This window comes from Sylvia atricapilla, chromosome 1 (genome assembly GCF_009819655.1).
Source record: "Sylvia atricapilla isolate bSylAtr1 chromosome 1, bSylAtr1.pri, whole genome shotgun sequence".
Lineage (NCBI taxonomy): Eukaryota > Metazoa > Chordata > Aves > Passeriformes > Sylviidae > Sylvia > Sylvia atricapilla.
Window position 1 is genome coordinate 44,161,816 of NC_089140.1, and position 13,376 is coordinate 44,175,191.

Genomic DNA, 13,376 nt, shown 5'->3' on the forward strand with positions numbered 1-13,376 from the left:
TCTGCTTGGCTGCCTCTTGCCCAGTGAAGAAGCAGCCTCAGCACACCAGGTGGTTTTCCAAATGCATGCTTGATTTCACTGCACTGCACAGCCCTGCAAGTGCCTGCTGGAAGATCAGGGTTGAGGGTTTGCTCTTTGCATTTCAGTCAGCTCAGCTGCTGGAGGAGAGGTACTGACATGCACAAAAGTAGCTCTGGTCACTTGGGGCAGTGACTAAAATATGCAGCAGAATTCAGGAGTTTTGTCTCTGAGTCTTAAATCCTATGCAGGGGAACTTGAAAGCCTTGTGCTCCCCAGCACTGAGACACCATGGGGCTGCTTCTTTGGACTGGAAGGGGATAGGTGGGATCACACCTCAGTTTTGAAGGAAAAAATGTACTTGTTAATTCTATATCCTGAGGGGATTCTTCATGCTATCCATGATTAACTAGTCCGAATTTCTTTATCATCCACAAATGTATTTAAAGTCTGTTTTAAGTAAGGAAAGGAATAATTTGAATAGGGAAAGGGTCCAAGGAGACCATTATTCTAGATTATTTCAATTTTATGCAGGTCTGAATACTCGTGCTAACAGCTCTAATTGCATTACTGCCTTCAGCTTCTTTCTTTGATTTGTGTGAAGGAGCTGGCCACAGTTCCCAGCTCACAAACTTTATTTTCCTTGAAAGACACAACAGTGGTTGTTTAATGTGGTTTGAGCATAATATCAGTAAAGAAGAATGTGCCTCTGCCAGGTGGATTGAATAGGACATGTGGCCTGAGTGACTGGAGCTGTCTTGGCATAAATGTAGTGCAATCTAGGAGCTGGGGAAGTTTTGGGAAGAGCATGCCAACCCTTGTTGCATAAAGCATAAAGTATTGTTTGCCCACACTGCACTTACCATAAGTTCTTGCCAAAGGACAGATGGCCGGAGACATTGTGAAATGGCTCAGGAACGGGAATATTAAGATTTTGTCTCGGTTCACCAAAGCTTGACACAGAGCCCCTGATGTTACCCCCTGCTGGGGAATGTGGGCTACAGCTGACTTTCTGCTCAAGAGCCCTTTATCTGGGTGGACTTGCTGCTGCTGGCCACCTGCTTGCCCATATTCTGGTGCTGAAATATGTGCCTACAAGCAACATGATGTGGCAGATGGGAATGTGCAGATGTCTTCTGCAAAGTGGTAAAGCACGTTGAGATGCCTCTTGTAACGACAGTTGATCTTCAACATAAACAAATGAGCAAAATGCTAGAGAAAAAGATGTGGGAGTGTGAGACCAAGCCAGGTCTAGCAGGATCTTAGGAATTTCTGGGCTCAGACTGGATGTTTCAGCCGGTGGTATTACAGCCCAAACCTTTGAATGGAACAGCTGTGCTCACAGGGGTAGCCAGTTGAAAGGATTTCTCTGAAAAGCTTATTGAGAGGAAAGCATGCACTGACTCTGCTAGGAGATGGATTTCATCTGGTGGCACAGACCAAATGCAGTGCAGCGCTGTCTGAACTGCAGTCACTGCAGCATCAGCTCGAGAAGTCCTTGCTGCTGCAGTTGTTCTGAGGGAGCTGGGGCAAGATATTTGAAGAGGTGCACAATCCCTTGGGGTACGCCTCTAGCCTGTGAGCAGGCACGGCACACCAGGAGGAAGTGCTGGGGTTTGGGGAAGTAGTGCCTAAACCGGGAAAGGGATGTTCTCGGCTGTGGTCAATTGTTTCTGGGGGCAAGCTATTAATTGCCTCATTGTTAACGTAAACAGTGCTCTGGATGTGCTATGTTTTGGGGTTGTTTTTTCAAATGTGATTTATTTTGACTCATCAGCCAAAGAGTGTTGGGAAACTGGCTGTGCTCTGGAAATGTCCTTGCACAATGAAATTCCTCTGACTCTGTCTTCTGTAGAAAATGTTAAACTTAACTTTAATTATGAAAAGCTTTGTTTTCCCCAGTCAGTTCTGTTTTCCCAAAGTCTGACTGAGCCACTGAGCTACTTCCTGACCACCATTTGAGATGTGATCAGGTTGTCAATACGATAAAGCCTCACGTTATTCTCCCTTGCAATCTTTTGCTTCTCTCTTGCAATTTTTTTTTAAAGCTCTTATGGTCCTACCGACCCTGCACCTCTTTTCTCCAAGTTTAACCCAAAGAACAGCCCCAGCCTTTGGTTCTCTCCAGAACTAAATGGTCACCAACGGCAAAGAGAACATATATATACTATATATATGCAATCTGTATACAATCTTCTCCAAAACTCACAGGAAATGAGTGGTCAGTGGTGAGGAGAGTGGTTTCTTTTGTCTTCCTTTATTGTTTCATCTGGTTTTCTAGCATCATTCTCTTCACAGACTGCAATGTAGAATGGCAATTTTGGGAGCAAAGTAATTCAGACGGGTGGCAGCAGAGGGGGCAGCAGAACAGCAGCGAGGTGTGCTCAGATGTCTGGTACCTCCATGGCAGTGGCAGCACTTCAGATCTCCAGTGTCAAGAGATCTGTGCCAAAGATTTCCTCATCCACACCTCTGTTAGAACAGACCAGCTGCTACTCTGAGAAAACGCAGGGACAGCAGAGCAGCCAACAAAATTGTCCTGGTGATAGGCAAATGCCATATTGTGACTTACCTCATGTTGAGGCACATTATCCCTCTGGGCACAGGAGGCTGCTTGTAAATCAGGTTTTAGTCTACATGAGAGCTGCAGCATGTCCATTCAAGGGAGCAGGTAGCAATTCACATCAGCAGAGGGACCATCGTACAGCCAGTGGAGAGGGGGATACAGAGGTGCTTCATACATTGACCTGGCTGCAGTTCTTTGTTCTTCAGTTCTTTGCATTTCTTTGTTCTTTTTGCACCCACCCACATGAAAAGGCTGCCTTAGCTGTGTTCCACACTGGGCAGAGCTCCCAGCCTGGCCAGGACAGTCCTTTGGGAGCAGTGGAGGCATACAGGGTGCTACCCAGCTGGGTCTGGGTGCCAAGGAGCCATCCAGGATCAGGGTAGGGAGTAGCCAGTAAGTACAGGTGGGATGAATAAGACAAACTCAAACTCTCTGATATTCTGCAAAGCATAATGGATGTGATGAAGGGAAAGCAAAACAAAACTGGTTAGAAAGCGCTGAGAAGACAGTAGTGACATACACAGTTCTGTAATGGTTGATGAAGAACTCAACATGAGCCAGAAAGTCAAACGAATCCCAGGCTGCATCAAAAGGACCATGGCCAGCAGATCAAGAAATGTGATTCTGTCCCTCTACTCTGCTCTTTTGAGGCTCCACCTGCAGGGCAGATGTCCCTGACAAAAGAAGGACATGGAAGTGTTGGATCAAGTCCAGATGAGGCCACAAAATTGATAAGGGGACTGAAGCACCTGCTCCATGAAGACAAGGCTGAGAGCATTTGGGCTGTTCAGCCTGGAAAAGTGAAGCAACCTTCCAGCATCTGAAAGGGGCCTGCAGGGAAGCCAGAGAGGGACCCCTCATCAGGAACTGCAGTGATGGGACAAGGAATAATGGGGACAGATTGAACGAGGGGAAAATTAGGTTAGATATTAGGAAGAAATTTTTTACTCTAAGAGGGGTGAGACACTGGCACAGGTTGCCCGGGGAGGTTGTAGATGCCCCAACCCTGACAGTGTTCTAGGCCAGGTTGGATGGGGCATTGAGCAACCTGATACAGTGGGAGGTGTCCTAGCCTGAGGCAGGAGGGTTGGGACTAGATGATCTTTAAAGGTCCCTTCCAATCCCTTAACATTCTATGATTCCATGTTGTTTGCTTCCCTACACTACACCCAGCCTTTCACTTCGTGCAAATATGGCCCAGGGGGTAGGATTTTCTCTCTTTCTCTTCTTTCTCCCTTTGGCTAAAGCCTTGCAAGTCTCTGGGGCTTCAGCATCAGAATGGCTTCAGGAGTGAGAATGGTCTGATGTGAGTGAGCCCACTTAAGACTCAATAAAAACAGATTGTGCCTCCAGTGCCAGGTAGGAGGACAGACTCTGTGACAAAGATGGGCTCCTTGCAGCAACACTGTCCATCCCTCTCTCCAGAAAACACACCTCCCTCTGCCTGCACACACAGATGCTGAGGCTGCCCTCTGCCCATCCCTCCCCAGGCCACATCCCAGGCCTGCAGTCAGGAGCCTCAGGAGCAGGGCAGCCCCCCCTTGTACATACTGGTCATGTCAATGGCTGTCAGCACAGTTTCCATCTGTTTCAGCATCATTCCTGCAGCAATGGGCCCAGCAGGAACACTGGAAATCCCACCCAAAACGTGGCACACAGATTCTTTAGACATATGGCTTATAATCCTCTTGTGGGAAAAAAATAAAATGGGTGATATAGCTTAAATACAACAGTAGAATGGAATTTTGTAGAAAAATACAATGTTGTCCCTGAGCCATAAAAATGAGTTCATGAACTTTATGTGGAGGCTTGAATTTTGCTAAGCTTTAGAGAAAGACATGAGGTTATTCCTCCTAAAACTGTGATGTGCTTCTTTTGTCTTAACAATCATCTTTGTTTATTACCTATGAGAACCCATGAGGGAATAGTCAGCTTCTTTACACACATTTTATTTAACAGACTCCTTATTCAGCTCTAAGATTGCTATTTAAATATAGTGCAGCGGCTGCTGAGATCTCTTAAGGACAGCTCCATCTTCCAGTATATTGTCAGGAGGGTATGTGTATATCTGCACACAGAGACAGGGAGGGGTCAATATTTGTTTGCAGCAGAAACCTGCAGATATGTTCTGCTTTAGCAAGAAAAATAAGAAGTTTACTTGGTTTCGACTGCCAAGAAATACAGCTACTAAGAAACAAAGTGATGCTCTTTTTCACGGCCAGATAATGGAGCATTTATGTTCTCTGTGGAGCATATGGGAAAGCAGCATGCCATGTCACTGCTGTCTGGCAAAGAGAAATGGCTGGTGTTTGGGGCCTGTCAGGAGTGCTGCTATTAAGAAAAATCAGAATTACATGTCAGGCACAGAGATTGATGCAAGCTCTTTGCTTGCAAGAAACGCATTTAAACTTTCATTTGTCTATACTGTAGAAAAAAATTGACCAATTTTCCACTCAGAAAATCCCAGAAAGCTCCTGTTTTCTGTTTCCTCACAGCCAATTATTACCAAAAGGACTATTTCTTATCATCCTGCAGAATAGCTTACTCATCCCATAGCTGCATGAGCTACCAGGAAAACCATGGCCAAACCCTACCTGGCTGCAAGCAGGGAGTGATGCTCTCCTTTGCACCATCCTGCCAAATTAAGGCACTGGATTTCTCCTTGCCTTAGGGGAGAATAGAGAATATCCAGAGCTGCAATCCTGCTGGCACAAAGCCTGTTGCAGGAAACCAGTGCCAGGATACCAACCACATCCACTTCCACACAAATCTCTTTGGCTAAAGTTGCTCCTGCCTGTGCTCTGTTGGACAGCTGTTGCCCAGCTGCTGCCCAGCTGCCGGCACCACATCCTTTCTGACCAGCCTTAACACAATAAAATTGCAAATTTGATAATGGTAGACTGAATCCCCTCACCCAGATCATCAATAAAGCTATTAAACAGGACTGGGTCCAACACAGATTGCTGCGGGATACCACTGGTGAGTGGATGTGGCACCATTCACCATGACTCTCTGGGCCCAGCCACCCAGCCAGTTCTTAACTCAGCAAAGGGTGCACCAGTCCAAGCTGTGGACTGCCAACTTAGTATGAAAATTTGAACTCAAATGTGTGTTTCAAGATGGGTTCCAAACTCCTTCATTTGGGATGTTTCTGCTTCCATAGATTGTGGTTATCACAGGACTGATGGCAAGGACTGAGAGGCAGAGCTCAGGGGGAACAGGAGGCCACCGAGATTTTCTGGGCTGACTATGAATGCTTTACTGGCCTTATGAAACCCAGGAGGCACAAGTGGAACCATTGGTCTCATAAAATGATCCCAACCCAACAGAAAGTTTTGCTTTAAAAATACGGTAAGAGATTCCTTGATGAGTCAGGCTTGAAGCTTTGCAAAACTGAATTGGACAAGGGAATTCCTAATGACTTTTCACTTTATCTTGACCTTTTGCTTTATCCATGTCCTGGAAGAGTTTGTTGCCACGTGCAAATTTCCTCTAAGGCAGACAAAAAGTTCATCTACTACACTGTCCAGAGTACACTTGTGCTTTCTCCAGAGTACACTTGTGCTTTGGACCAAGTCTATCTGCCAGTCATGACTTCCAGGACTTTCCTGTCCATCTCCTACGTGGGACTCCAAAGCTCTGCTGTGGGACAGATACCAGTCATAGTTAGGGAAGGAGAAATGCTACTTACTGTGCTTTAATTTCCTTAAATTAAATGGCTGCTCCATAAACCTGTTTGAAAAATTAAAGCCTCTTCCTGACATAAAAGGTCATAATTTGGGATATTTTCTTCCTATCTCAATCTGGAACAAGAGATTGGCAAAGGAAGCAGCTACCAGATAAATTTAGTTTAGGGGAACAGAAATTTTTTTTATACGTCAATGTTTGTTGCCTGTGTAAACTAGCCTGCAAAAACATCTAATTTTTTTCCTGAGAAACACGGAGAACAAGCTGTGAAGCCAGAGGCTTTTTGAATAAAATTAATAAAAAATGCCATCAGTGCATGTCTTATGGTAGAGGCTTCTCTCTACTGCACTCCCCTTGTCTGTGTAAATGCCAGGAATCTTGTTAAAGCAGGCTGTCTCAGTTGTGTCTGCCTGGAGAGGAGATTGGTACAGCACAGAGTGGGGGCTGATGTGCCTCTCTCTTCCTCCACTGACTGCAAAGTGAGCCCAGCTTCTCTTTCAAATGCTCAATTTGAAAATGAAATAAGCTGATGAACAATATGTACCTTCAGCTGACAGAAGTCTAACTGAATTTTCAGAGAAAAAGAAAATTGAACTGGAGATCACTAGTAGTATCATTTCCCCATTTCTGTAATTAGAATCACTTTTTGATATGATGCTCTAAGACAAAGTACAGCCCTGCTAAAAAATGCAGGTTTCTGGAGAAGCAGTTCTTCTGGACAAGAGTGAAATGAATGTTGAATGCCTTGCTGACTGCTCTTCAGAAGGGCAGGAATGATTTTAAACTGTATGATGTGTTTTTCCTCTGTTCCTATTTGTCCTGGTAATTCTAATCTTTCAACCAACTTCTGCTCTCACTTGTACTGTTATATAGACATTGAAAACTGTTGCATGATTTGTATTTCATGTGTGACACTGACATATTTTTCACCTGTTGATTCAATCACATAATTTTTTATCTCCTTTGCATGTATCTTAACTGAACATACAACAGCTTTTCTTACTTGTAGAGTTGAAAGGGGGGAAATAAAATACAATAGAACAAAATGCAGGTTTTGATTTAAGGAGTTTTGAGGTAAAAAGGAAAATATCTATGTGCCTTAGGTTCCTGCAAGGTTCTCTTTACCATCACTGACCTGATGGAGGGTAGAAACATAGTATCAGAGCATATAATCCTGATCAACCATCCGCAAGGTCTGATGCTTTGTAGGCTGGAGCCTCCACCTGTAATTCCATGGAGCCTGCACCAGGTAAGATGGCATATGACGAATGAACTTGTTTGTGAAATGTGACATTATCCAAGAGCTAACTTTGCAGCATTAAAAACAACCAGGAACTAGCTACCTCACAGAAGCATTTTCCTATGTTCTCTGGAAATACTGGACACAAAATCTGAGAGAGAACACCTGTTCCCATGCACCCAAGCATTCCTCTGGCTCCTCCCAAAGTACAAGACAAGCCTTTTGAGTCAGGTGGGTAAGATGCCAAGGCATATGGGAATTTGGAGATGGAAATAGCTAGAGTTACTAAGGGGGTTTCCAATCACAGCTATCTGCCAGCATGAATCAAGTGCCTGCACACTCAGCATCAGTGTCCTTGGGGAAGAAGGAGAAAAATAGATGGTTTGGACTGCAGAAACTATTTATCATCTCCTATCACCTGAACTGTAAAGGAAACAGATGTGTTGGTACGCTGTTTTTTTTACACTTAATTGTTATCTGACATAATCTGATAATTTAACTGTTATCTGAAATTTGATCTTTGCAAAATGGTGCTTTCTGCCTTGCAAGTATTTCTCAGGTTCTGACAGCAAGCAGGATGATGAGCAAAGCTCCCCAGCAGATACTTGCTCTCTAACCACTGTGGGCAGACCTGCCCTGAGGTTTCCTGTCACTAAATGGTCAGCATGAAAGGAGAGAGTGGTGAAGGCACAGGTTAGTGCAGTCATCTCATTCCTCTCACCCCTGGAGAATCTTGATTATTCACAAAGAGGCTTCTCTATCCCTTAGGATAGCTGCTAAGGAGCAGCATACCCCAGCCTCAGCTGAAAAAGGACATGATGATCAGGACCTCAATATAAACTATTCATTGCTTAAGTGTTGTCTGCACTGTCATGTAAAAGCAGAGAGGATGACTGCCTTTCCAAGGACTTACCCTGCATGCCTGAAAACTGCAGCATTGTACAAACTGAGGGCCACAAACATCTTTCCAGTTAGAAATGTGACTCTGGTGGTAAATGTTCCAGGGCTACTTGCTGTCACACTACTGAATCCTACACATCCCTTGCCTCCAAACCTCTCCAATCACAACCCACTGGATAGGTGCTCCCTCTCCTGTGCTGCCTGTGTTGTATTCCGGCTCACCTGAACCACCTACCCTCACAGATGGCATTAAATTCTGGCAGCCAGAAGTGCTCCCTGACGTGCTTTCCTGGGGTAGACATAGCTCTCCTGTCCTCCAAAGGCAGCACGTCTTTGACTGTAGCAGGAAGATTCTGCCTTCATTAATTAAAAAAGGAAAATGTCACTAGCACAATTTTGACCTGACCTGTGGGGTTTCTTTCTTGCAACTGTACTTTGAAGGAACTCATTGGCAGGTCTCTCACTGGCTGCAGTTAAAACAGGATCCAAACATGCTGTTGCAGATAAGCCTTCTTCTAAGATAAGGTGAATTTAGACTTTAAACCACTGGTCAGAGGCATTACCGATTTTTCTGTATATATTTTAAAGCCTAATTTCATTAAGAAATCAAGCTACTGTGACCTGATTGTATGCCTTCTTCCTAGTTCCATTAACTTTTGATCCTATTGGCCAGTTTCAACTCACCATCCACTTGGGATTAAATTCCTGCCTGCATAAAGACAGACAGGCAGCACTCCCAGAAAAGTGACTGACCTTGGCTCCTGTCACATCCCTGAGAATCATCAGGCCACAGAGGTACACAGAGCACCCTGCATGATGATGCTTCTGCCACAGCTTCTACATGTTTAGATATCAACAAACCTCAAGAGAAAAACCTGTCAGAAACATAGCTTTTCCTGCTCTTAGTGCTTACTATTGTTGTTACTGGTACTGCTCAGCTATTAGGTTTATGCAGTGCTGAACTTTGGTGACAAAGTATCATCTATACAGTGAAGTACTTAGGAATTGGATACCATTGCAGAAAACTGAAAAAAACAGTAGCATATTTGGAAGTCTTGGCACCTGAGATATTTACATCAAAAAACAATGCACATTCATATAGTAGAAACTTAGTAATTTACAGTTGTCACCAAACATTTTGGTTCAGAAACATCTGAGTTTCTGAATTCTTAAGTATTTAAGATTTGAATGCTTTGCAGTGAGTCTTTGATATCTACCTGTCCATGTTCTAATCATAAGAAGAAATGAATCCTTTGTCCCCCCAGACCAGGAAAAATTACTAGTTTCACTGCTGCTTTTTCTGTCTTAAAACAGAAGCCTCCACAGTGGGAGTTTAGTTATTGAATTGATTTTCACTAAAGATTTCATTTGATTTGTGCCGTCCTTTGAAGTAGCTGCTGGAGAACAGCGCAAGATTTGCACAGACAAATGGATGAAGAATATTATTCAGATGATAATTACTCATATGAATACCCTCATGAAACCAACGTCTGTGAAATGGGTGACTATTTCACATTTAACATCTATCTCACTGCTGTCCTCTACACTCTGGTATTTTTTCTCAGTCTGCTAGGAAACACTTTGGTGTTATGGATCCTATTGAAATATGAAAACCTTACATCTTTAACAAACATCTTCATCATGAATCTCTGTATCTCTGATCTAGTCTTCTCCTGCATGCTGCCTTTCTGGGTAGTGGACCAGTCCTTTGGATGGATTTTTGGTGAGTTCCTTTGCAAAGCATCAAATGCTGTTTTCTCCGTTGGCTACTACAGCGGTGTTTTCTTTTTGACCCTCATGACTATCCTGAGGTACTTGTTTGTAGTGAACCCCCTTTCAACTCTGAGATCCCAGACACAGTGCTGCGGTGTTCTGGTGTCCTTGGCTGTTTGGACTGTTAGCATATTAATTGCAGTTCCTGAGGTGATTCACACCACAGTGCAAGAAAATGTGGAAGAGTACAGGTTTTGTGATTATGCTAACGGGGACTGGAAAAGGGTGGACATTTATGTGAGAAATGTACTCTTCCTGCTTTCCTTTGGAGTCATCGTATTCTGTTACGTCAAGATACTCATAATCTTGCTTAGACCAAGATCTCGCAGAAAGCACAGAACTGTGAAACTTATCCTCATTATTGTGGTGGCTTTTTTCCTGTGCTGGGCACCCTACAACATCCTCAGCTTTCTGACTACTTTTCCACCATCTACCTGTCAGTACGTGAAAGACTCCAGCCTAGCCTTTCACATCAGCCGTAAAATTGCTTTCTCCCACTGCTGTCTCAACCCTGTGCTCTATGTATTTGTTGGAGTCAAGTTCAAGAGGCATTTGGCACAGTTATGCAGTCTGTGTTTACACTGTGGCAGCGCTCATGCCTCCAGCCCCAGGACCTGCAATGAAGGCAAATTCCAGCAGGAAGGGGCATCTGTCTACTGAAGCAAGACCTAACTATCAGGACGAATCCTGAATGAACTTTCAGATTTTTCCATGCCATGGATAGCCTCTAATTCTTAGAGGCACTTCTCTGAGAAAGACACACATTTACTTTTTGCAAGCATGCTGTGTATGGAAAATAACAAAATGTATTTGCAGTGGGATGAAGAGAGGAGAATGCCATGAAACTACTTCACTGGCCTGAAAGCCTTAAGTTCACACTTTTTGGCACAGTGAGATGGATTTTCTCCAATTTATACTATCTTCTAAAAAGAAATAAATTGCTTCTTCCTTTGGGCACTAAATCATCAGGTTTTAAGATAAAAGTTGTTGCATATCTGTTTCTTACCTGACTTAAAATACTTTGATTGTATATAGCAATGGAGACATAGGTACTTTTTTAAATTTTAATGCTTTTTAGTGTTTATCAGTGTTTATCAGTTTATTCATTGGTCTTTATTTTGTGCGGGGTGATGTCTCTGGATTAACTGTCTTGACAATAGCTACAAGACCTCAGAGTTTCAGAAGTTCTCAGGGCAAATGTTCTTTTATCTTTAGGCAGATAAATAAATATAAAACTAGCTTTATGTAAAAGTAGTCTTTTGGGTCTGAAATGGAAACTTTGGGAGAGCTCTAGAAGGAACACAAGCTGTTAAAACAGATACTTCACTAGGATATCAGTTTTCCTTCTGTTACTGCTCTTTGCCACAGGATTCTTTCAGTCTTTGAATATAATTTCTGGTGATTGCAGCAGATCAACAGCTCATCTCCTGAGCAAAGTGGGAGCATATTTGCGTCTAATTGCACTTTCCCTCCTTTTCTCCCTTTGCCACGGTGCTGAGAACACTTAAACTTATAAAGAGGTTATAGTGCAAGAACAAATAGCTTTTTAAATAGCAGGATATAAATGGCTTGCTTTAGTTGTAAAATCGATGTTTGTTTGTTTTTTTTTGTTGTTGTTTTTTTTTCTTTCTTTCCCTTTTTTTTTTTTTTTTTTCTTTTTTCCCCAGGCATTGTGGCATATAGTGCATTTTCCAGTGTAGCTGAATGACAAAGTCCCTGGAAAGCAGAATATTTAATTTCCCAGTATTTATATAGAAAGCCAAAGTAGTTTTGCAGTCGCACCAAGCAATAGTTTAGCAACGGTTCTAAGCAACAATTTGGCTTTTTTGGCATCTGTCTTAAAATATCTATGCTGCTTCCACACTATATCTTTGATCTCTAAAGATTATCTGTAGCAGACAAACAGATTCTTCACAGCTGCTGTGTAGTTTACAAAACTCAGAAACTCAGATGGGCCCATCATAGAATATCCTATTTCTGATTACACCCAGAAGCGAGAATACCTAAGGGAAGGCATAAGAATGGGGAGAACATAGACCCACACAATCTTCCTAGCACTTGTCCATGGTTTCTAGTTTGTGCTTCAGTTTATATCATGTCCCTTATCATCAGATGTACTTTTCTGAGCAGATCAGTTCTGGTATCTCACTTACTAGAGTTACTGCCTAAAATGTAAAAATTAAAAAGGGGACGCATTAATTCTACAAGGCTCCAATTCACCTGTGTTCAGACAAACCATGGAAAGATAGAAGCTGTCATTTTTTCTGGCTGTGGTGGAGACCATTCTTTGGCTACTGCTTCCTGACAAGAAACATTTGAAATGAATGTGGCTTCAAAAGACTTTGGGCTGGGGAATGAACACTGTCAATTACTGAAGATATAACTTATTGAAGATAACTTGTTGAACAAATTAGTCCAATTTCTTCTATTCTGATAAACCAAGACCTCTTTTCTGGTACCAGCAAATCTCCACAAGAAGAAAATATTGTGACAATAAGTACCAAGATGGTCTCATGCACCTACATAAATTTCAACAAGCTGTAATTCAACTGTGAAATCTTTACTGTCTATATATTTTACATCTGTCTAAAACAAAGTTGAGAATTATAATAGAAGCATAAAGACTGAAATGATCCTGCTCTGCCCAGTTTTTAGCAAATTATTTAAATCTGTTTGTAACTCCAGCATATTTTGTTACAGTGTATCTGAGTATGTAAAAAGAATTCTTGATATTACCCAACTGTATTGCTGCCATAACCAAAGTAACTCAGAATGTAGATATGCTGCCTCCTGATATAATGAAGTAGTACTAATAAACATTCAGAAATTCAATTGAATTCTACACTGTGACTATTGTTCTCAGCCTCTGATAACCACTTATTAAGGTATTTTCAACTGAAGAAGTACTTGTGAATTTTTGTAGGTTAATTTAGCATGGAAGAGACATCCGGAGGTGATCCACTGCTCCATGCTGCTCACAGAAGTTTTATCTTCCTGATCAGACAAGGTCACTCATGGCTTTATCTGGTCAAACTGATAATTTGCAAGAACAGGGACTCCATAACTCCTCTGAGTCCTTGTTGCAACACTTAACAACTCTTACAATGGATGTTTTTACTTCTACACAAACTTTCTTTTGCTGCAGCCTGATGATGTTGCTTTTTCCTTGCCTTCCCTGTGTCTTCACATTAG

At 42.6% G+C, this 13,376-nt stretch overlaps 1 protein-coding gene across 1 annotated transcript; it reads left to right on the forward strand.

Annotated features, from left to right (window-relative positions):
* The first annotated feature begins 9,793 nt into the window (after positions 1-9,793).
* Positions 9,794-11,109, forward strand: XCR1 (X-C motif chemokine receptor 1). Its single transcript, XM_066327185.1, has one exon. It carries the CDS (start codon positions 9,840-9,842, stop codon positions 10,842-10,844), a length of 1,005 nt encoding a protein of 334 aa, XP_066183282.1. The 5' UTR covers positions 9,794-9,839; the 3' UTR covers positions 10,845-11,109.
* Positions 11,110-13,376: the final 2,267 nt, after the last annotated feature.